Source organism: Dipodomys spectabilis, unplaced genomic scaffold, assembly GCF_019054845.1.
Source record: "Dipodomys spectabilis isolate Male_0828 unplaced genomic scaffold, ASM1905484v1 ptg000162l, whole genome shotgun sequence".
Lineage (NCBI taxonomy): Eukaryota > Metazoa > Chordata > Mammalia > Rodentia > Heteromyidae > Dipodomys > Dipodomys spectabilis.
In genome coordinates this window covers 1,994,207-2,020,109 of record NW_024870839.1, presented here as the reverse complement: position 1 = coordinate 2,020,109, position 25,903 = coordinate 1,994,207, and the positions used below count along the sequence as shown (strand labels likewise).

Sequence of the window (25,903 nt, the reverse complement as noted above, 5' to 3'; positions counted from 1 at the left end):
TGCAAGACTCTCTAATTGCAAAATATGAAAACCTCAGTATTTTAAAAACATTTTAACCAGCCAAAACACACCAAAAAATAAAAGATTTTTAATATGACAACGGATTGTCTATTTCACATACTAAATTTCTCTATACAGGAAGATTTCACAATCCAGGAGCCATAGCCATGTTGTTGTAAGTAGGATTTCAATAAAATTTTAGCTTCTTGATAGGATGCAGACATACACTAGAGAGAGAAAAAATCAAATTATATCATATTGGTAGAATTTGACCTACATAAACTTAATTGCTTTATTTTACATTAATAAAATGAAATTGAATTCCTACTTTCTCAACTTTTTTTTCAGTGCTGTGATCTGTCTCAGGGTCTATGCTTGCAAGGCATTCCCCCAATTCAGCCATGTCCCAACCCTTTATGTTTCTGGTTACTTTTCATATAGGTCTATGTTTCAGACTATGATCCTCTTATGCCTCCCATCATCACCAAGATACTGGTTGAGAACGAGGTGTTGTTAACATTTTTCCTGGGCTAGGCTCAAACCATAAACTTCTCAATTTCCTCCTCAATAGCTGGGATTACAGGCATGCCCCTTACCATTCCAACCTCTCAATGTTATTACCATTTGGGATTGGAATTTAGGGCTTCATTCTTGCTATGGAGATACTCTAGTCACTTAAGCTATGCTCCAGATCTAACGAACATTTAGAAAGCTACCTTTTATGGTAGCTTTCATAAAAGTTACCAATTTTAACGGTATAGTTTGGTGATTTGTGCTATTGAGGTATGCAGATATCACCACAATTTAGTTATAAAACAAATCCACTGGGTGATATTAATCAAGATGTATTTGTACTTACGTATTTGTTTCAGCTTTCTTTTAGTTAGCATAATGTTTTCTAATTTACTCATGTAGTTTCATTTATCAGTTGTTTCTTTTTACTACTAATATTCCATGGATTAATGGATTAATATTCCATGTGGAATATTAATCAGTAGTAAAAAGAAACAAACTACTGATAAATATGGAATATTAATTATACATTCATCAGCTCATTAACATATATATATAGTTAGCAGTTGTCAACTATTATAATGCTGTTATGAACATTCACATTAAGATCTTTTTTTTTTTGTCGGTCATGGGGCTTGAACTCTAGGCCTGGGCGCTGTCCCTCAGCTCTTCAGCTCAAGGCGAGTGCTCTACCACTTGAGCTACAGCGCCACTTCCGATTTTCTAGTGGTTTATTGGAGATAGGAGTCTCACGGTCTTTCCTGCCCGGGCTGGCTTTGAACCGCGATTCTCATATCTCAGCCTCCTGAGTAGCTAGGATTACAGGCGTGAGCCACCGGCGCCCGGCTCACATTAAGATCTTTATGTGAACATAAATTCAGATGCTGGTAACAGTGCTGGTCATATGTTAAATATTTATCTCTTTAGAAAGGCAAAACAGCAACTGCTTTCTTAAGTGGTTTGTAGTGTTTTTCATTCACACTGAAAATGCAGAAACAGCACCCAGTTTAACCTCCCTAGTGATTAACAAGCCTCAATACTTTTATATGTTCATTAATCACTTACAAATATGCTTTGGCTTTTTAAAAACAACTGTACTATTTGCCCTAGTACTAAATTTTAAGAGTTTAAATATTATAGTTTATAAATATTATAAACATATATATTTAAATAGTGTTTAAATAGTGTATTAAGTATACTGTTAGATGCTTTGCTGATGTTTTCTCAGTCTCTGGCATGTCTTTTCTCTCAATAACTTTTAAAGTTTTTTTCTTTAGGGGTCATGTTGTTTGGGTTATAAGAATCATTATTTGAGAATGTAAATATTTCCCCACATTTAGAAATTATACAGTGTAACTCTTATGGTTTGAGTTTAGATGTTGTCTTTTGATAAACTGAAGATTTGTGGCAGTCTGCACTGAGCAAGTCTGTCACCCACCATCTTCTCCAAGCAGGTGCAAACTCCATGTTCTCTGTGTTTCAATAGGTCAACACTTGAAAAATTTCACTTTTTGTCTATTGTGATATTTGGTGTTACAAATGTAATTTTCTGAAGTGCTATAAATTACACCCATTTAAGACAATACATATGCTGGCTGTGTTCTGACTGTTCCACTGAGTATTTCCCCATGTCTCTTCACTCCCTCAGGCCTCCTTATTTATTCTCTGAGACACAGCAATTCTAAAATTAGGCCAATTTTGGGGGGTGGAGGAGGATTGAGTGAGGATCGAGTATGGAAAGGGATGGGAAGGGGAAACAAAGAGGAGGCAACAATGCTTGATAAGAAATGTACTCGTTATCTTGCCCATGTAATTATAACTCCTCTGTACGGTATTCTCACAATAAAAATAAATAAAATAAAATTAGGCCAATTTGCCGGGCGCTGGTGGCTCACGCCTGTAATCCTAGCTACTCAGGAGGCTGAGATCTGAGGATCGCGGTTCAAAGCCAGCTCGGGCAGGAGAGACCCTGAGACTCCTATCTCCAATAAACCAACAGAAAACCGAAAGTGGCGCTGTAGCTCAAGTGGTAGAGCACTCGCCTTGAGCTGAAGAGCTGAGGGACAGCACCCAGGCCCAGAGTTCAAGCCCCATGACCAACAAAAAAAAAACAAAAACAAAATTAGGCCAATTAAATCCTAAGCAGCCTGTAAGTCTTCAAGTGAAAGAGTCATATGTCTCTCATTCAATGGCCAGAAATAAATAATCATAGTGAGGAAAGTATGTGAAAAAACCGATGCAGGCCAAAGTTGTGAATGCAAAGATGTTCTTTAAGGAGCACTCCAATGAAATCATGAGTGGTAGGGAACCAAGCCAATGCTGATGTGGAAAAGGTTTTGGTGTCTGAACAGAACAGAACACATTTTCTTAAGCCAAAACCTAATCCAAAGCAAGGCCCCAACTCATTAAGGCTTAGAGAAGAGCTACTAGCAAAGTGGATTACAAACTCAAAGAAAGAAGCCAACTCTATAACATACAAGTGCAAGGTAAAACAGCAAGTACTCCTGCAGAAACTTCAGTAAACACCCTAGAATATCCAGTTATGGTGATTCATGAATATGACTAAACACTTTTAAATTAGATGATGTCATCTGGAACTTTAAGAAGTCAATGCTTAAAGTTGCAAAACACAGGCTGAATCTTTTGTTGGGGTATTATTATAGCTATTAACTTTAAGTTGAAGCAAATATTCATTTACCACTCTGAAAAACCAAAGATATCTTTAAGAATTTAAGCTGGGTGTAGTGACCCACATCTCTAATCCAAGATATTCAGGAGACTAGAAAGATCTTAGTGTGAGGTCAGCCCAGGCAGAAAGTCAGTAAGCTGTCCACCTCAGCAAAAAAGCTAGGATTGGGGCTCCTCCCCAGGTAGGAGGATTTTGAGTTAAGGCCAATACTGGGCAAATATTAAGAGCAACTAAAGAAAAGGACTGGAGGTGTGTCTCAAGTGGCAGAGTGCTTGCCTAGAAAACTCAAGATCCTGAGTTCATATCTCAGTACAACCAAATACCACCAGAAACCAAGTTATACCAAATCTCTTCTTATGATTTATAAAGGGAACAATAAGCTATATAACATATGTTTACAATACAGTTTAATGAGTACTTTAAGCTCACAGTTGCCACCAATTAGAAAAAAAGATTAATTAAAAAATATTACTGTTCATTGTCAGTTCATCTGATCAGAGTTTATGACAGAGATGCAATAACATTTATTTTCATGTGCATCTCATGGAGAAGAAGTTACTCTGACTTTAAGGAACAAGGTCTTACTATGTAGCTGATGCTGGCCTTGAACTCATGATCCTTCTGCCTCCACCTCCTGAATGAAGAGATTGGAGGCATTCATCACATGGATTATTCTTGAATAGTTCAAGACTTAAAGGGTACAAGAAGAGTAGCTGAAGATATGGTAGAAACTGCAAGAGTACTAGAGAGGTAACTTGCTACAATCTCATCATAATGCTAATAATAAATAAAGAGCTGTGCTGATGTAGGAGCAAAGACATTTCTATTGATGAATCCTTTCCTAATGAAGAATCTATAAACACTCCTGAAATGGCAACAATGGACTTAGATTACTTAAACTTAGTTGATAAAGCAGAAACAGGGTTTGAGAAGATTAACTCCAATTTTGAAAGTTTACTTAGAATAAAATGCTACAAATCAGTACTATATTGTACAGAGAAATCTTTCATAAAGCAAGAGACAGTTAATGTGACAAACTTCATTGTTTAAAAAAACTGCCACAGCCAACCACTAGTAAGTTTCAAATTGGGCTAGCACTTGCCTCCAATCACAACTACAACCTTATATCTGCAAAATTATCAGTTTTCTCTATTCATTTTCTATGAAATTTGTCACTTAAAGCTTTAAAACTTTAAGCAAGGGATTGTTGCGGCTTATACCTGCAATCTGGACACCTGGGTAAAGAAATCAGGAAGACTGTGGTTTGAGGACAGCCCAGGAAAAAAAGTTACTGAGATTTCATCTCAACAAAGTAGTTGGTTGCTATAGTATGTCCCATGGTCCTAGTTATACAAAAAGATAGGAAGATCATGGTTCAAGGCCAAATTCAAGACCTTATCTAGAAGGTAGATTAAGTAAAGGGAGGCATGGCTCAAAGGGTAAACTGCCTTTCTAGCAAACACTAAGATTTGAGTTCAAACCCCAGAACCCCACAGAAAACAGTGCCCTTCATTAATTTTATGTCCTTCATTTTCAGAGTTGCAAAACGATGCTTCCACATTATTTTCAAGTTCTAAACTTGACTTTATAGAAAAATCTGTATGTTACCAACTCAGAAAAAAATTGGATAAACTTTTACACAATAAATATGTGGGTGGATATATACATATATGTGTAGTTAATATAATTGCTTTACCAGTTGGAATAAAAAGTACTGGTGAAATTAAGAAACTGCCACACAATATTAGATTATTAAAAATTAGTTATCAGTCAGTGGCTCCCACCTGTAAGTCTAGCTACTCAAGAGGCTGACATCTGAGGATCTTGGTTCCAAGCCAGTGGAAGGGAAAGTCCATGAGATTGTTATCGTCAATAAACTACTAAAAAAGCTAGAAGTGGAGCAGTGGCTCAAGTGATAGAGCACTAGCCTTGAGCAAAAACAGCTCAGGGGCAGCATCAAGTCCTTCAGTTCAAGCCCCAGGACTGGCACAAAAAAAAAGTATGTCAAAAACAATTTGCAGCTGGACACTGGTGGCTCATGCTTGTAATCCTAGCTACTCAGGAGGCTGAGATCTGAGGATTGCGGTTCAAAGCCAGCCCAGGCAGGAAAGACTGTGAAACTCCTATCTCCAATAAACCACCAGAAAACCGGAAGTAGCGCTGTAGCTTAGCCTTGAGCTGAAGAGCTGAGGGACAGCGCACAGGCCCAGAGTTCAAGCCCCATGACTGACAAAAAAAAAAAATTCTGTGTAATATTTGAGAATGATAACATGGAAGTATAGATATGTCATAGTGAATAAAAAAGTACTCTAAATTTTTACAGTATAAACTTACATTATACATATATACACAAGAGGAAGCTGAAGTATATTTACAAGATTAAATAAGCACATAATCTTTGAATAGTACACAAGGGATTAAAGTAATACATATATGAATACATCTATAACTCATATAAACATATGCATAAGTATATATACATGCATATGTACAGAAATATACATACTTCTGTGTGTGATGGACATTAAACCCAGTGGAGGGCTTTATGCCTATCCTCTGTATTTTAAAAGCATTTCCAAAATTTCTGCTTTAAGCATATCATTATTTGTATGAAAAACCCAAATATTTTATATAGAGAAAAAGTTAGCTCTAAACAACCTGCCAAGTCAGGTCTGAGTGAGATAATGGGATTAAATCCTTTTCACAACTTAATAAGAAAATCAATTTACCCAGAAATCCCACTTTTGGGCATTTGCCCAAATGATCACAAACAAGGCTATACTAAAGGTACCAGCACAACTATGTTTATTGCAGCATTATTTACCATAGCTAAGATATGGAACCAACTCAGATGCCCCTCAGTAGATGAATGGACCAAGAAAATGTGGTATATTTATACAATGGAATTCTATGCCTCCATCAGAAAGAATGACATCACGCCATTTGTTTAGGAAATGGAAAGATTTGGAAAAAATTATATTAAGTGAAGTAAGCCAGGCCAGTAAGAAACATAGGTCCCATGGTTTCCCTTATTTGCAATAACTAGTATAAGTCTAGGACAAGCAAAACAGTCCAAAAGCTATGTACATATGACCATATAAGATATTAATGAAGTGAACCCCAAGATAGACACACAACTTGTTTTTTCTTTCTTGCTATTTTAAATGTATTTAAAATGTACTATGTGATTTTTTTTGTTTCTCTTGTATGTTCTTCCCCCATGGTATAATCCCTGTTTTCACTGTATTTGATGTCAGTGCCCTGCATCTTGTATATACATTTTTCTAATTTGGGAAGGGGAAGGGAAATAACAAAATGCTGAAATAAGGATACAGGTTGACCAGTTGTAACAATGAGATATTTAAGACACTATGTTGAAAATGAACTTTACAACTTGGGGGGGGGGGGGGCTGGAGGGGAGAGCTGGGAAGGTGGGGTGGGAAAGTATGGTAGGGGTAAAACAAAGGAGGAGATAACTATACTCAATAAAAATGTACTCATTACCTTAGTCATGTAATTGTACCCCTCTGTATACTAATTTTACAATAAAAAGCATAACAAAGAAAAATCAACTTATATGAATCTCAAATTATTAATAAATTATCTTAGATACCATTCTATAGTGAGCACAATGTATATCCAGAAAAAATGTGGTATTATTTTGTTTCTCTGGTTATGACATAAAAAGTTCTAGTCAATAATGTGTGAATAAGTGTATACTACACTGAACTGGTAAGTGATAAACATCTATGTATCTAATTTCTGGCACATTCACTTAACAATGATTCTACTGTTGTATGGTAATACAACTACTCAACAAATTTTTGATATGTTAAATCATCACTAAATTACATTACTGGTTTTAATTTTATGTCTATGACCAACTTTACCTTTTTAACAATATTACCTTAGCTTCGTGGTATGTACTAGCTTCAAGTAAACCATCCTTTTTAGCTTCCTTGGCTAGTAGATTGAATCGACTTAACATTGCAGCCTTACAAAGCCGGCTTGCCATTGACACACCACTTTTAAATGGGGAACTAAGGTAGAAAAAATGAAACAGGAACCATTTTTGATTGATGCTGATAACTGAAAGAATTAAAATAACAGTCTACAAATATTGAATCATGTGCAATGAATTTAGTGAAACTTTTTACATATAAAACATTCTAAATATTTACATTCTAAATATTCTGGGTTTAACTTGTTATAGTATTGTGTCAAAAATTAATACAGATGATGTGATAGTTTAGACACAGCTGTTCTTTGAAGCAAAGTTATGTACGGTGATATAAAGTATTTTTAAGTGATTCTGCTAGGACTGACGGGAAAGGAACATGGAAATATTCCCTGAATTAATGAAAGTATTTGGCTTGGGTATTGGGTTACATGGGTAAATATATCCAATCACAGAATTGCACAGTGTATTTCTCTACAAATGTTAATTTAACAAAAAAGAACAGCTGGGTATTGTGGCTCATGCCTGCAATCATACTTGAGAGGTTGAGATCTGCGGATTGTGGTTTGAAGCCAGTCTGGGCAGGAAAGCCTGTGAGATTCCTATCTCTAACTACCAAAAAGAGAAGTAGAGCTGTGGTTCGAGTCATAGAGCACTAGCCTTGAGCAAAAATTCTCAAGGATGGTGCCAAGGTCCAGAGTTCAAGGCTTGGGATCACCACAAAATAAAAAACCAAACATATGTACACTTATTTCATGACCCTCTTTATATGTGTACATATATGCATTTATATTTATGCATAATATTTTATTTCCAGCAAAAGTGGGACCACTGATCTTAAGTCTTTTGGTATTATTATGATTATAAAACCTGCAAAAACCCTTCCTCTTCTCCAGACTCTTTAAAAATGTAACATCTAAGATTCACCCATCAATAGGTATTCGTTTCCCTTTCCTTGAATTTGTGCTAGCTACGTGATTTGCTTTGGTGAACATATGATGTGTAAGTTCTGAATGTAGCCTCAAGGGACCTTGTGCTCTTTCTTGACTCCTCCAAGTTTCATATAAGCTTGCTGGGACTAGTCTTTTGGAGGGTAAGAGAATAGTGCCAGATCAGGTTCTCTAAAATCTTTTTTTTTTTTTTTTGGTTGGTCATGGGGCTTGAACTATGGGCCTGGGTGCTGTCCCTGAGCTCTTCCGCTCAAGGTGAGTACTCTCCACTTGAGCCACAGTGCCACTTCTGGATTTTTCTGTTTATGTGGTACTGAGGAATCAAACCCAGGACTTCATGTATGCCAGGCAAGCACTCTAATGCTAAGCTACATTCTCAGCCTTAAAATCTTTATTTGATGTAAAGTTGATGCCAGATGCATGGAGGAGTCCAAACAAATCCTGAAGGAACAACTCAGCTAACTCAAGAACTTGTGAGTTGTAAGTTAACTAATTGATAAGTAGTTGCTGCTTTAAGCCATAAAGTTTTGAGATTGTTTATATGCAGAAAAAGTTAATATACATTCATGTATATGAAATCCATCACTCGTTTTGAGAGATTTTCAGGGAGATTTATTGTACTTTTTGGATGTAAGTGATACCATCTTGAAAGACTTGTAAGGCCCTGGGTTCAAGTTCAGGACTGAAAAAATGTGGTAGTCTTGTTTCCTTTTTTCCCCAACATTTTAATCTCGTTTCCACTGTATAAAATGTTATGTAATTAGCAAAAACAGTAAACAATCAAATTTTTCCCTAGTTATTAATGGTAATGCCTCTGACATTTTATCAACCATCATGACAGTATTTTTTGACTAACAATGCTATACTTTATCCTGTAACAAAAGCAGCTAACTATTCCTTTTTTACTACCTTTATCTAAGAAGAGATACAAAACTTTATTAATATTTTTGGACTACTAATGAATATATAGCATTTTCTCTGGACCAAGTAATGTGATAATTTATATAGTTTCCAATCTCATATTTCTATTATTTACTATTCTTGTATTTCTATAAAAATGCCAATTGACTTTATCATATCAATATATTATTAATGCACTGCTAAGTACAGTTTTCTAATTTTTTACTTAATGATTTTGCATAGATACAAGTAAGCTTTATCTGTAACTTTCATGTGCATATTAGCGGGGGGCAGCTATCTTTTATTAGGTTCATAAAACTATTTGGATATTTTCTGGATATTTACTGACATATGTTTAAAGAAGAACCCTCACAAAGCAGAAGCAGGAAGATTAAAGTTCAAGGCTAACGTAGGCTACATAGCAAGATCCCATATCTCAAAAGACCAATATAATTTCAAAAATTAAAAAAAAATACAGAAAACAACTAAGACCTTTAGGTTCTGTTTTCTATATTTTTGTTTTTAACTTTTAAATTTCTTCTTATTGTGCCATCATTTTGTTTTCACTAAAGTCTTTAAATGTACTGCATAGAAAACCTGTTTTGCTTACGCATAGCTGAAGTCTGTCATATGATCCAAAACAGAAATAATGAAATTCATTTTAAAGTAATTAATATTATGCTTGACTGAGTTAGTACCAAAAACACTTCCATGTGGCCTTAACAGAACTCTCACCTTCAGAAATGACATTACTCCTTGCCTCATTATAAATTCATATTTACAACAAAGGAAAGGTTTTAGTTTTATTGATAAGAACTGACAGGGAAATTATCTAGAAATGTCTAGAAGGCATAGAGCAATATGGTTATGAGCAAGGACTTTGGAAATATTCAGATCAAAATCCTAGCCTGTGCCTGTTACTACTTAGGTGACCCCTAGGGAAAATATGTGACCTAACTTGAGCCTTGTTTCTTTATATGCAAAAGAAGAATAAGACCACTTAAATGGCATGGCTATTTTAAGGAGGCACAACAGTTCTTACCTTGAAGTGTACATAATATTTGGGAGTATGTGTAAAAAAGTGTAGAGTCTTAGGCTCCACATCCAGAAATTCATTTGGGTAAGAGAAACAATTTTTAGAAAACATTGTGTGATTCCAATGCTAATGGTCACAAAATTACACCAGAATATATGCAAGTTCTGGAGTCAGAACTTAGATTCCTCAAGTCTGAACGCTGACTTCACAACTCACTGTGTATATTCAGTAAATGATGTAATTTTTGTAGGCCTGTTTCTCACCAGAAAAAAAGATTTTAATTACAACTTTGCTTGCAAAACATTATACTCTATTATTCAGATTCTTTCTTCTCATTACTATATGATTTTGTAGAAATTAACAATTCTAACCTTTCAGTGATCTTCCCACTCAAGCCATCCACGATTTCCAGAGAAATGTCTCCTTGCGCCCAATTCATGCTCAGGGATTTATAGTCCAGGTTCATTTGAAGTGGATATGCAGAGGGTACTAAGCTGATATGAGGTCTGTTAACCAAGTAAAACATTGGAAGTTTTGAAGTAAGTGCATCATCGACACGCTGGTTAATTGCAATTTCTAAACCGCGAGTATCACTGCAATTCCCGTCACCTATGAAACAAAGACAAAAACAAAAACTTAAGAAAATCAGTATCAAAGGAAAATAATCCATCATCAAAAAAAGAAAAAAAGATAGAAATAAATATTTGGAAATTATCTGAAGTCCACTTCTCTATTGTTTATCTTTCAACCTTTTCTTTCCTACTTCAATGTTCGTAGCAGCCCTTTATTACACTTTACCAAAACCAGAACAATGACAGTTTGCATTTTTAAAGACTCTTATAAAGAAAAAATACTATTTGGTAAATAAGCAAGTGCTGACTCTGAAAGAAAATGGTACTCTTATAGGGTTTCTGCCAGAGAATTGGCACATTCTGTCCTGATTTCTTCTGATTACAGCGTGGTATCAAAAAAAGAATGCAGCATATAAACCTGGCATTGAGGGAAAGCATAATTTTCTCTCTTTGGGCCATAAATTACAACTATTCTAGTACCACCATGCTCCAATTTTACAACACTAATTGGAAGAATGAGCATTTCTGGCTAAAATGGAGGCTAAAACTAAAAACTTTTTTGGTGAGAGGGAAGTTTACATTCAGGCCCTCACTTTTGATAGGAAGTACTCTACTACTGAGCCAACCTTAAAGACCCCTCTCCCTTTTTGTGTCAACCTTAGAGCTTGACTGGACCTGGGTAATATCCCTGAGCTTTTCTTGCTCAAGACTAGGGCTCAATCACTTGAGGCACAACCCCACTTTGGACTTTTTTTTAGTGATTATCTGGAGAGTCTCAAGGACTTTCCTTCTGGATCTGGCTTCAAACCACAATATTCAGAGTAGATAGGACTACAGGCATGAAACACCAACAGCCTGGCTCCAAAGCCCAGTTTTTCTCTTGTTTATCAGATAGTATCTTCCACCTTTTCCTCTGATCTAGCTTGGTCCATGATTCTCCTTTGTATGTAATAACTGAGATCTCAAAAAGATGCAATGCCATTTATATAAAATAATAACTGGCATCAAAATAAGAGTTAGGAAGTCCTTATCTCTATTTAGAAAACAGTTTTAAAGAAGTTTCTTTTTTCTTATATATCATTAAACATGCTTTACAAATAGTCTTGTTTCAGCATTGGAATTACTGTGATATTTAGTAGGACTTGCACACTAATTATGACTATCTGGAGGCATTAGAAAATGATCCAAAACCTCCTTTTGAGGGTTCAACCAAGAGGAAATAACAAATAAAGGCTAGCCATATTTTATTGGAAATCTTACTCTTTTCCTTTACATATGAATGTTTCAATGATTTGTTCATTGTAGTATTTTTTATTATATTTCAAGCTTGAACCTCAGACCTAGAAAAACATATTTTTAAAGTTATGTCATGCATGTAATTGGGAAATTTTGAGTCATCAATAAGATCTTAAATAATATGAAATTCAAAAGACTAAAGTCAAAGGTTAAACCTGATGTAAACATCTGTTTATTAAAAACAGATCCACCAACAATGTAAGAAGTTATGAACTAGGATTGAGGTCAAACGCTGCCAATAAATAAGTTGAACCTTTGAATAGAATAATATCCTGAAACTTGATTTACTGATCAGAACAATGAAGAAAAAGGACTGAATAACAGAATCACTAAAGTTACCCATTAACTCTTCCTAGTTCATAAACGTGTTTGTCTTAGATTTCTTTGTTAGGAAGAATCAGTATAATTCTAAAAAATCAATATTTGAAAAGGACTTCTGGATGGAGTCCTTTTACTTCTAAAACATTCTTAAAATATTTAGACCAATGAACTAATTTTAGTAGTGTCTAAATCTAATTTGTAAAATTTACCCTTTAAATGCCTGAAAACAAACATAAATCCTGCAATTTTCAATATCCATGCAAAGTCAAATTTTCAAAAATTATTCTGGCTCAATTTTCTATCCAGATAATAGTAAATGCCTTTTTGAGTTTCGGGTAAGATGATGTTGTATCACATGAGTTGTAATGACAAGTTACAATAAAGCAAAGACCTCAGCAAAACGATGTGTTTCAATCAACCTTAAAGTTTCATAATGCAAAAGCTGATTTTATACTGTTGAGAGAGAGAATATATTTGGTGAAAGAAGCTTAGAGATTGACATCCCACTCACCAACAAGTATACTGCTGATATAAACTGGCTGTATAAAATGGCTCAGCAATGCTCCCTGTACCCCAAGCACTTCCCATCTTGTCAACTTGTCACTTGAGGACATACTGTTTACTCTATTAACAACATCTGCAGAACAGTAAACAGTCAAAAAAATTTTGCCTTCAACAGCCACATGGAGACTCAATTCTTCATTGGCTTCAAATGCAGAAACAGAATGTGGATTAAGACGTCTAGAGAGAAAGAAAAAAAATTCTTTGTTCAACAGAGTTTCAAGGTAAGCATGTATGTACCAATATGCCAGCATACATTTAATTCAGGTAACACAAACAAATGCAAACAAAAAGTAGGACTGACCATTCCAAAGACTACTGGAGCTTCAGCATGGTTAATTTTTTTGTTATGATTTTTATGTCCTTTACAATCAAATAAAAAAATCCCTATCAGGGGCTGGGAAGGTGGCTCAGTGGTAGAGCGCTTGCCTTGCATGCCTGAGGCTCTGAGTTCGATTCCTCAGCACTACATAAGCAAAAAGAAAAAAGCCAGAAGTGGCACTGTGGCTCAAGTGGTAGAGTGCTAGCCTTGAGCTGAAGAGTTGAGGGACAGCACCCAGGCCCAGAGTTCAGGCCCACGACCGGACCGCCCCCCCCCCCGCAAAAAAAAATCCCTATCATAATTTGTTAGCTATTCTTGCCTCAGTAATGAAAAAAATTAGACTACAAGATGACCAAACAACAACAAAAAGAAAATCTTTTTAATAAAGACTAACAAAGCTAAAGTAAAATGCTTCAATAAAGTGTAAAATTATTTTTTCTTTTTTAAAATTTTTATTTTATTGTCAAGGTGATATACAGAGGGGGTTGCAGTTACACACCCTAGTGAACACTGCCTTTATTTTCAAAGCTGCTAGTATATTTTTTATCAGAATATCATCGTAAGGTTATCTCTAGATGGTCCATCTTGAAATAAATTTCACTTTCTTCTTTGTGTTTGTACTTAAAAAAATAACTGGCAATATGGGGGTTTCAACTCAGAGCCTTACCCTTATTTAGCTTTACTTGCTAAGCTGGTGGTTCTTGTACTTTAAACCATATCTCCATACTGGCTTTTTTATTGTCACTTTTGAAGTAAGAGTTTTTGTTGTCTTTTCTGCCTGCAATGACTTCAAGCCATATTCTTTCAATGTTAGTTACCTGAGTAGCCAGGATTACAGACATAAGCCACTAACATCCAGCTCCACTGTTTACATTTTACAGTATCTGACACTACTCATCATCAGCTACACTTTTCTAAACTCCTGTATTGTATATGAATATTGCATAAAACCATACTCTAATGATATGTTAAAAATAGAAAAATCAGCATTATATAAAACAAAGTAGCAAATTATATGAAAATTTTAGGTATCTATCATAGAGTAAGACTTAATAATGTAAATATAGACAAATTTACTTTTTCTATTTGCTACAGGGATTCAGAACATACATAATAGCCAACCTCTGGTTTTTCAAAAACAACTTCCATCATGCTTACAATTGAGACTTAATCTGGGCTGATCCTTTAGGCAACTGGTTCATATAGAGATAAATGTTGATGTTCTGTTTCAAAGTAAGTAGACTAGAAGCTGGTTCTGTACAAAATATTGACTTTTCCATCATAGCAGGATTTTTGCTATAGAAGAGTAGAAGCTGTCTATAAAAGTACCTAAAAGAAATATCATAATTTTGTTAATATTTATTAAAGGTATATTTTAATAAATATCATATCAATATGTCATGGGCAATGCTCCTGTGTGTCTAAGGAAAACCTAACTCTCCCAAGAAAATCTCAACTAGAATCCAATCCCAATATAATCTCCTTTAAAACACCATTCCTTGACTACTACTACCTTCACATTCTGCAGAAGATTCATTTCTCTGCTGATTCTCCATTCTTCCTAAGATAATCCTCTCCCAGACTTCCATGTGAATACTCATCACTTTTTTTTGCCTTATTTCTATTTCCCTTCCCCCCCCAAAATCACTCCTACTATTTCAGTAACTTTATAACCAGCAGAAAGCAGCAGTGGTTCCTGGTTAATGTTGTATGTAAATATGTGTGTATGAAGATGGCACATGGCACCTATCAAATCATATATGGGAAGAGGGAAGGAGGGAATATAAATATGGCAGAAGGGATGAAGTTGTTCAAAGTGCACTGTGTGCATGATGTATAGAAATATCACAATAAAATCCCCCATGCAACAAATGTATGCTAAATCCAAAGAAAGAAAGAAAATAGAAAACAAAAAAAGAAAAATACAGAGCTTAGAGTAGTATAAGTACTCCAAGTCATTTTAACATAGGAAGACAATCTGTTAGAAGACTGCAACTAAGCAAATGAATGGTAAATATTACTTTTATTAAAAAAAAAGAACATGATTACTAAGATTATTCTACTTTCTCCCTTTAAAAATATCTAATAAGGGGGAGGGGGGAGGATTGGGTGGGGGGGGGAGGGGGGAGGTAGGGAAGGGATGTGAAGGGTAAACAAAGGAGGAGTCTGCAATGCTTGATAAGAAATGTATGCATTATCTTGCCCATGTAATTGTAACCCCTCTGTACAGTATGTTCACAAAAAAATAAAATTAAATTAAAAAATATCTAATAAAAATAAATGCCAGTATTTAATAATACCAAATATAGTAAAAATAAAAAATAAAACAGGTAATTTTACAGAGGTCAGGTGCTGGGCTCCAGGAGCTCACGCCTGTAATCCTAGTTACTAAGGAGGCTGAGATCCAAGGATCAAAGCCAGCCTCGGCAGGAAAGTCCATAAGATCCTTATCTCCAATAAACCACCAAAAGGCCAGAAGTAGAGCTATGGATCAAGTGGTAGAGCTTTAGCTTTGAGCAAAAGAGCTCAAGGGCAGTGTCTAGGCACTGAGTTCAAGCATCAGGACTGGCCCCAAAAAAAGGATCAGAGGGATCTGAAAAACTATGAATTTCTTCAATAACTTTTAAGATTATAAGGTTTATTTCCTATATAGAGTTAACATTCTGACATTTTTCCATTAAAATGTTTAACTCTGTTTTAAAAACCCTACAGTAATGACAACACTATTAACAAAATGAGGATGCAGAGGTTAAGGGAAAACAGAAGGTGTTAACTGTTCAAGGCAGATGATGGAATTTATTATCTTCTTCACGTTTTTATTTGAAAGCTTCCATAAGGAAAAGGTGGATGAAAGGAAAGCTTCATGGTTTAAGGGACCCAAAAGCTGACAATATTATTGTCCCATTGTTTTTATGTTTATATTTTATATGAAGAAACTTCTAAAGAATAACATTCCTGGCCCCTCTCTCTACTATTCTTTTTTTTCTGTGAGGAGTAAAACGTCTGCAAGTAAATAGGCATGCCTCTGTCCAGGCCTTTTCTCTTTCTCTTTCATACTGTCAACCTTATGTGTTTTCCTTTATGTAAACAATACACAAACCTCATAAATGAAAGCAATACATGGATCTCACGAATGCTTTCTTTGGAGAAGCATGGCTAATTTAGATACAAATGAGATCAAGCTTACTTGGGACAAATCTAAAACTTCACTTTTTAATAACTTTAGTCAGTAAGAAAATATGGCATTTTTATTTTTTGAAAGACGAGTATTCTTACATTTTACTTTATAAGACTTAATGGAAGCCATTAAAATCCATACACTGGACATCACAATTACCATGACAGTGACTCCAAAGGTAATATGAAAATAATGTCTCATATGCCCTTCTAAGAGACTTTTATGTGTCATTTTACTTATGTTAAACAGTCCACATATAAACAGTCCATTTTTTTCTTTCATTTCCCTGGCTCACTAGTCAGGAATATACCATTTTAACTAAAGGCCTTTGCATATGACAACTGTGAGCTAAAAGCATCAAGAGTTAAAGGCATTAAATATATCTGTCACTTTACCTAAGGAGAGACCTTCTTGCTGTAACAATTGCATGTGTGTCATGCAACACTCTTCCATTTGGCTTAATGCTCTGGCTATAATTGTATTCACCCGTGCCAATAGCTACAACCTCATGATGTCCAGCTGTGAAAGAAAAAGGTAAACAGTAACAAGTTATTCTAAACTCCTATGTTCCATCTCCACCTCTAAGTCTTCATTTCCAGTTGGGTAAAATTTATTGGCACAAAAATGGAAATAAAATTCCAGTTTCTGCAGAGACACAGAAAAGAAAAAGACTAAGCAAAACTCAAGTTGTAGTAACTGCTTTGAAAGAAACACAAATGGAACTACTAAGGGAAAAGATTGCTTCATGCCAAAACAAGTGCTGAATCCTTTTCCAAATAGCTAAAATTTGAAGATGAGATAAGAAGAGTTCCAATCAAAAGAAAGAGCACAGGGCTGGGAAGGTGGCTCAGTGGTAGAGCGCTTGTCTTGCATGCCTGAAGCCCTGGGTTTGATTCCTCAGCACCACATAAGCAAAAAGAAAAAAGCCGGAAGTGGCGCTGTGGCTCAAGTGGTAGAGTGCTAGCCTTGAGCTGAAGAGCTGAAGGACAGTGCCCAGGCCCAGAGTTCAGGCCCCACAACCGGACCCAAAAAAAAAAAAGAAAGAGCACAATATTACCATGTAGAACAAAGACTAATATAGCTGCTCCCATCAGTAGGATGCAGGGAGTGGTTTAGATGAGGCTAAAGAAAGGTGTGTGTGTGTGTGTGTGTGTGTGTGTGTGTGTGTGTGTGTGTGTGTGTGTGTGTGTGTGTGTGTGTGTGTGTGTGTGTGTGTGTGTGTGTGTGTGTGTGTGTGTGTGTGTGTGTGTGTGTGTGTGTGTGTGTGTGTGTGTGTGTGTGTGTGTGTGTGTGTGTGTGTGTCCATGCTATGAAGAGTTTGTTGATTTTAACTAAGAGCTACAAGGAAGCTATGGAAGATAATGAAGTTAAAACCCACTTGAGGTTACATTTCAAGATCTCATTCCTTTCCTCAAAGTACACAATCATATAAATGAAAAATATCCTCAAAATTGCCAATATATGTTCAATATCCAATAATGCAATAGCAAAAAAAATTGAAATATGGGCAATGGACCTGAAGAGACACTGTCCAAATCAGACGCAGAAACACCTCTATGAGATGTCCTCCAAATCTATGATTAGGATGCCAATTGTCAAAAACATTTTGCCGGGCACTGATGGCTCACACCTGTAATCCTAGCTACTAAGGCGGCTGAGATCTGAGCATCATGGTTCAAAGCCAGCCCAGGCAGGAAAATTCCCGAGACTCTTATCTCCAATTTCCCACCAGAAAACCATAAGTGGCACGCTTGGTCAAGTGGTAGAGTGCTCACCTTTAGCTGAAGAGGGCAGGGACAGCCCCCAGGCCCAGAGTTCAAGCCCCACAACAGACAAAAAAAAAAAAAAAAATCGAAACACATTTTACCAAGGATGTGGATAAAGGGAAGTATTAGACAGTACTGAGGAAAATATATATTATATTGGTGCCATTATAGAAAACTGTGGAGAATGCTCAAAAAGTAAAAACAGAACCACTACATGATCTAGTAATTCCACTCTGGGTACATAAAAGACATGAAAAGATCCTGAAGAATTACCTAAACTCCCATGCTCATTGCTACATTATTCACAATAGCCAAGGTACCTAAACAGTCAACAATAAAGAAATCCTTCATTTGCAAGAACATGGATGAACCCAGAAGTAAATCATCTTGCTTCTGTATGCAATCTAGAAAGATTAAGAATAGAAGACAGGTAGAAATGGCCACAAGTGGGTGAAATAGGGATATAGTGGTAAAAGGGCATATTTACAATTATAAAATGAGTAAGGTTTGAAGACCTGATATACAGCATTGATTACTAAACGTATTTAATAATATACTGTATTTGTTAAACTCCAGCCTAATGTTGAGTAGAGAAATAGGAAGATCATAGATCAATGGGAAGAGGACTATGCTAGAAAAGGAGAGGTAAAGTACAATTGCAGTTAATGTTTCTGGAAAGCTGTGTGACTAGATGCCAAACTGAATTTCACATTTTAGCAACAGGCAGTTTGACAAAAGCAATCTCCAAGAAGCAGAGAAAAAAAGCTAAACTGGAGTTAGGAATAAACGTAATGGCCTTAACTCCCTGATTAAGTCTGGTTCTAAAATTAAGGAAACAATGACTAGGATTGAATGAAGTAGAAAGGTGCAAAGTTTAAAGGAGAGCTTAATTATTAGGACAGTAGTTTGGGCAGGTAGGTTTCCTGTGCTACTGAAAAGATAAAAGCAAATATATATTATTTGGAATACCTAATCACAAATTCTTCTTTCATTTCTGATCAGATATGACCCTGAGACTAGAATACTGCATATACATCAGTAATATAGCCTATTAGCCTTTCCTTAAATTGAATCATATATAGTGACAATGGAAGTTCTGGAATAAAAGTGATGTAAGCTTTAAGAGAAACAGTGTAGCCAGGAACTCAACTAATTTGATCTGTAATGCTCCAAGAAGAAACTATTGTTTAATAATGAAGGGAAAAGTGTAGGGGGTAGAATAATCAAAAAATTGAACTCTTCAAGATGTGAGAATAAAATTCAACTTAAATGGGGGCATCAGCCCATAGGAAGATAATCTTTCATTATCACAGCAAAGATGAGGGATACAATGTGGGAAATACACAGAATTAGTGGCATGGCAGAAAAGAGCATTCAAGTTTGAAAAGTTCTTATGGATGCAATTAAAATTTTAGAATACATTTAAAATATGTAGATTGTGTGAGCTGCTCTTGGAATGTTCATTTGATTTCACTCAGGTTTTCCAATCCATATTACAAATTTGATCATGCTTTTAAAAGATTATTCCCATTATGTTTTCCACACAGCTTTCAAAATCGCTGTTAATACAGAACCTCTACCTCTCTTCTCCTAGATAAACTTGAAATAATGCTATTTTTATTCATCTCACTTTATCTTCCATTGTTACCTTTATGTTACTGTACTTATTATTTTTTGTACTTAAGTTTGAACATAGGCTCTTCATGCTTGTTAAGCAGGCACTCTACCCATTGGGCTAAGCCCCCATCCCTTGTTTTAGTTTTTGAATAAAGGCTCAAGTTTTTTTCCCCCCAACTGTTCTAGACCACATTCCTCCTATTTACATATCCTACGATAGGGCAAACCACTACATCCAGCTTATTGGTTGAGAAAAATATTTACTAATATTTTGCATGGGCTGGCTGTGGCCTGCAGACTCTCCAAATCTGCACTTTTCAAGGAGCTGGAATTACAAACAAGCTATCACATCCAGCATATCACACAAATTTGTAAAAATATTTTCTCCTTTCAGCTCATGTACATCTAAACTCTAACACAGATAACTCCATCACAGCCACTAAAATTATGATTCCCCAGAACAGTTAATTCCTATAATCTTTTCTAAAATTGTTGGGTATCAATTACTGCTTAAACACATCAACTTATCAACTTAAGACTTTCTCTTCCCATCTACATGAAAAAAAGCTAGAGGAATCAAATATAAAATTATTTTAGTATAGTCTATAACTTGTAATTAAGAGATTAATATGAAGTACAATTATCAACCCAGAACATAAAGGATGAAAAGAGATTAAAACAGAATCACAAAAAAATAATGTACAGAAGAACATTTACTGGAACATTTTGATTGTTTCTTTGAAAATGCAAAAAAGGGTGATTTTTATAGCTATCTTGTCAGTGTTATAAGGATTAGCTTTGGGGACAGTAATAGATCCTACACAGAGTTTAAAATATTACAGTGTTAATTCCGCAATTGTTTGCTAGTTTCTGGTCAGCATTCTTTAGTGTCTAATGTCATGTCTACATGAAAAGATTACTTAGAATCAACATTACTGACTATAGAAGAAAAGACAAAATTAAATATTAATCATTCCATTAAGATCATTTTTACAAACATATCCCAAATATCTGGACTTACCTCTTTCAATTACAAAAGCAGCCAATGAACTGCAACATTTCAGATACTGTGACTGGCTAGAAATTAACTGATTAAATGTTTCTTTAACAATATGTGAAATCTTTGCATACTGGACATGCCTCCCTTCTAGAAAAGAGAATCAAAAGCAGTATGAAATTGAAGAACATTGTGCTTTTTCTTAAGATTTCTTAGATTTATAAAAAGCTAAGTCAGTATTGCATGCTCACTAGAGGGATAATGATTTATATTTTATAGAGTTTAACTTAAAAAGATATTCAAATCTCATGAGACAAGGTAATTTTTTTTGTATGTCACAGGGCTTGAACTTTGGGCCTGGGCACTGTCTCTCAGCTCTTCAGCTCAAGGCTAGTACCCTATCACTTGAGCCACAGTATCACTTCCAGTTTTCTGGTGGTTTATTGGAGATAAGAATCTCATGGATGCCAGGCTGGCTTTAAACTGTGATCCTCAGATCTCAGCATTCTAAGTAGCTAGGACACAGGCACGAGCCACCAGCGCCCAGCCAGTAATTCTTTATTAATAGAACTGTCCCACACATTGCAAAATTGACCTATATCTTATTGATGTAGGAACAGTTGTGCTCCTCAGTTCCTACTCCTCAATAATTACGAAAACCGAAATACGCTAGCATCTACTCCAAATAGAACCAATGCAAAAATTAGGCATTTAAATTCAGTATAGTTCCATATTTCAATTAAAAAATTCCCTAACCTCGATGGTTAAAAGTAATTCTAAGCAACTAGGATTACTATGCAATAGTTTGTAAGGAAGAATACACAACAAGCCACCCAAGTTGTAGTGTTATTTTGACTTGAAATATGACAGAGCTTGAGATTTTAGGATAGGGCTCTGGAGTATATATACAATGGTGTGTTTGTAGTGAAAGATTACTGCTCAAGAGAACAAGAAGACACAGAATCATATAGTGTTTCTCAAAGTGTGGCTATACATCAGTGGATGATCGTTGACACTTCACAGCAGATACTAGTAGTCTATTAATTTAGTTCACAGTCCAAGAGATAATTTTCTAAGATAAAAAGCAATAGCATTTGCTGTGTAATTTCAATTACACATTTTGTTTTTTGGAGACAGGGTTTTTCTATGTAGCCCAGACTGGCTGAAACTTGTTCTGTACCTAAGGTTTCTTTCAACTCCTGTATGTACGTTCTGAATGCTGGGATTACAAGTACATATTCCATGCCTATTCATTTTAATTTTCACTTGCTTAGTAATTGTTACCCTCTAAAGGCACACAAATACTGAAAGTACAACATTAGCAGCCTTGAGCAAAATTCTGTTAACTAAACATTACAGTCATTTACATGTCTTGTTTAAATATGGATTTTTCTTTATTACTATTAGCACTCTGTGGTAAAAAAGTGAAAATTAAAAAAAGTTGACAAAGAGTCACAAAAATTAGTCACAAAGTGAAGCTGTGATACAAGTAGAATGAATTGATTGGCTGTTTATCACAAAAACTCATAGTACAGAAAATCAACTTCCATTTTTTTCATTTTTTTTTCAATAAAGGTTTTGAATTCAAGGCCTCACGCTTGCTAGGCAGGCACTTGACTCATGCCCCCAGTCAATTTTATAAACTATATTCCTTTAAAAAAAACTGAAATACACTCACAAATTTTTCTCTTTAGGCACAAAATCACTATTGATTAGTTTCACGTAAGTATTTTGATAATAACCTATAAATATATACATACATCAACAAAAAAATAAAATCTGATATCATGCTAAAGCCCACTGTTTGCATTTACTTGGTGGGAGATAGTAAAGGCAGATGTAGATAGAACAAAGGCAATAGTAGATGGCACACAGCTGGGTGGTGAAGTACTTCCCAGCATGTGCAAGGCCTTTTGTTTAATCCTCAAAAGACAGAACAAAACCCTCCAAATGTACCAACAAATCTCTTAATCTTAGAACAAACAATAAATACTGAGGATACATCAAACAAAATGTTCACTAAATGTATCTCCTCTCAACATCTGAGTGAGAAAATGCTTAGCAAGTATGTTTCCTCTATACGTGTCTACTAGTTGTTGAGCCCATTAAGGTTTCACAAATTATTATGAATGAAGGATAAAATAAACAAAAGTCACATTCAAAATTATTTCACTTCATTTCTTCGACCGCAAATTTCAAGTGGAATTCAGTTTCATAAGCAACTTAACCCTATCACTGTTACTTTATTTTTGTACCAATCATGGGGCTTGAACTCAGGAGCCTATGCACTGCCCTTGAGCTTTTTTGCTCAAGGGGAGCTGGCTTTGAACCACAATCCTCCAATCACAACCTCCTGAGTAGCTAGGATTACAGGCATTAGCCACCAGTGCCTGGGTAATATCACTATTTTTAAATGAAGATATTGTTTAACTGGAAATACACAGTCAAGTAGTTAGGCTGTTAAGTAACAATCACCTTGATAACTAGGTCAACATGAGGTATTCAACTGTTTTTCCTTCAAAAGAGTAACATTCAAATTCTTGTTTTACCAATAAAGTCTGATATTTTCTTCACTTGATTCCTGACCTGGACCTTCCAAACTGGTCTTGACTTTTATTTTTTTAAAGTACACGTTATCTCTTCCTCAAAAACCTGTTTTCCCCAAGATAATAGGAAGCTATATTATTTATCAGTTCTTGAGATTCTGCTCCTTTAGTCATTAAAAATGTCCACAGAACTTGAAAGACAAGAGCCGCTCCATAATAAGAGATGACTACTGTCATCCCTGATTGCTCTTTTGTTCATCCATTCTTTTGTCAAGTGATGCTACCTGACTATTGGATTTTGACTTCTGAATGTGTTTGTTTTCCTTGGTCAGATGCTTTCATTCCATTCAAATACACAAATGTGCACACATTTTCTTTGTCTCAGACAAACCCATAAGACTAAGCTTGAATAAACATCCCCCAAACTTCCAAATCCTACATTCCAGGCCTGGAAAATGAAAGAAGCTCTTTTCCATTTTACAAAGACTCTAAGCTTAAGTTCAAAATATGACATGTTTTTAACATGTCACAATGTAGAAATTAAAAACAAATGCCCTGTTTTTCAGGAAATAATAGTCTATCAGGTAAAAAACGGAACTATTATTCAATATTGCATGTGATAAGGTGTTACAATATAACAATGCAAGTATGATTTAGTGAGAAGCTACTGAGAGCCAGGAAGGGAGTACAAGTATTTCACATGTTTGGATTATTTTACCCTCAGATTAAGTCTACAGGGTAATCACCATGATGGCAATTTTACAAAGTAAAATTAAGGGAACTGAAGCAACTGCCTATATATCACACAACTAGTAACTTAAAGCTGTAGTCTCTTGAGTTTAAGCAACTAATAACTGCCATTAAAAGAAAGTGAATAGATTATGCAAAGTTTGAGTGCTAGATGACCATCAAGCATTTGCTTTTGTTGTTTTAAGACAAGGTTTCTCTATGTATCCCAGGCTGATCTTGAACCTGAAATCCTCCTGCCTCAGCCGTCCCAGTGCTGGGTTAACAGGTGTGTGCCACTGTAATGAAACCATTGGTTTTCATTAATGATAAAACCACTACAGCAAAGAATTCCCAAAATAGCATTTATATGAACTTCACAAACTACCTCCTTGTAAGATAAAAAACTCCTTAACCCATGCTCTCCATTTCTTATTCCCTACTTCTCTCAATTCTATAAAACTATAGAATGGAATTTTTGTCTTTGTAGAAGTACAAAAGATTTCAATAAAAATTCATTTGCATTTTCATAAATATACCTATTTAATTATAATTTTAGTTGAAATAATCTATAAAAAAACACAAAGAATTTTCCTACCATAATGTACTTTTGAAACATATGCTGGTTCAGGCGCAACAACAGGTTCTGCAGGGATAGGAGGAGGACCTAATAAATAAGACAAAAACATAACAAAACATGAAACTTCAATGTTCCAAACAGATGGTACTTTATTATTGTGTAATAATAGTAATCCAAAGCGATTTTTTTAATGTATCTGTTATTGCTGGGTCATCAGCTCAGTTTTGATAAACTCATTGCTTTTTGTTATTAATTATGCAAATTTCTGAATTTCAGTATAATACAATGTGGAACACAGAATGAGAAAAATCTAAAAGCTGGTAAAGATAGGTACATTATTAGATGTTAATGCTTGGACTCCAAATTGTCAAAATTGACTTCAAATTAAAAAGTTAACTTTTTATAGTTACAATCATTACCTTCTAAATATGTTGAAGAGAAAACTAAAAGAAAATCCCTGTATGACAAAAAATTAAGAAAAGTAATCATGTAATCTGACATACATTATATGATTATAATACAAACTTTTAATTAAAATATTCTTAATATCAAAAATGCAATCTAATCCTACACCTAATAGAAAATTATTTTTGAAAATAAAAATAGAATATACACAAAAAGTAGCTAGAAGTAACACTATCAAGTATTAAAAATAAAGATAGAAAATACATACATAGACATGGATACAATAGGATAAAAGTAATTTTATATTAACATGTTATTTTTTAGTTAAAAAGGTATATACCAATGCACTCTGCAGCTAAGCAAAGTGGAGAAAATGAATCAACCTATTGTAAGGAAAAATATATTCCTGGTGTTAACACTTAAATCATTATATGTGGACTAAGCATATTAATAAATCAGAAATATAGTGAACAAGAATTATAAAAATCAAGAAAATACTCCAAGTACTTATCAAAATATGACACATTGAAAAAATAAGACTGCATATATATCAAAATTTAACAGAGGGCTGGGAAGGTGGCTCAGTGGTAGAGTGCTTGCCTTGCATGCATGAGGCCCTGGGTTCGATTCCTCAGCACCACATAAGCAAAAAGAAAAAAGCCAGAAGTGGCGCTGTGGCTCAAAGTTGGGAGAGCGCTAGCCTTGAGCCGAAGACCTGAGGGATAGCGCCCAGGCCCAGAGTTCAGGCCCCACAACTGGACCTAAAAAAAAACCAAAAACTAAAACAAAAAACAAACCAGAATTCTAAATTGCTTTAAGTAGAATTCAACTTAGCCAAAAAAACAGACCTTAAATAATAAGAAATAGAAAGCAGCTACTAGCCTAAAAAAGCCAAAAATTCGTAGGAATGTAATCTTAAAAAGAATAAGTTTATTGTTACCATGTAACATCAAATGTATACATTTTTCTT

The 25,903-nt window shown here is 35.1% G+C and overlaps 1 protein-coding gene across 2 annotated transcripts in view; it reads right to left on the bottom strand.

Annotated features, from left to right (window-relative positions):
* Positions 1–67: 67 nt before the first annotated feature.
* Adad1 (adenosine deaminase domain containing 1) overlaps positions 68–25,903 on the bottom strand; it is a 31,037-nt gene continuing 5,201 nt past the window's right edge. The window contains exons 5-12 of one of the 2 annotated variants that reach the window (XM_042693003.1): positions 24,547–24,615; positions 20,701–20,826; positions 16,692–16,815; positions 14,277–14,447; positions 12,747–12,976; positions 10,418–10,655; positions 7,110–7,242; positions 68–227 (exon numbers count right to left, since the gene is read on the bottom strand). In XM_042693003.1, coding sequence (XP_042548937.1) covers positions 114–227; positions 7,110–7,242; positions 10,418–10,655; positions 12,747–12,976; positions 14,277–14,447; positions 16,692–16,815; positions 20,701–20,826; positions 24,547–24,615 — 1,205 coding nt within the window. In that variant the 3' untranslated portion in view covers positions 68–113. The remainder of the gene's footprint in view (positions 228–7,109; positions 7,243–10,417; positions 10,656–12,746; positions 12,977–14,276; positions 14,448–16,691; positions 16,816–20,700; positions 20,827–24,546; positions 24,616–25,903) is intronic. The other variant, XM_042693004.1, reaches the window with a different exon arrangement.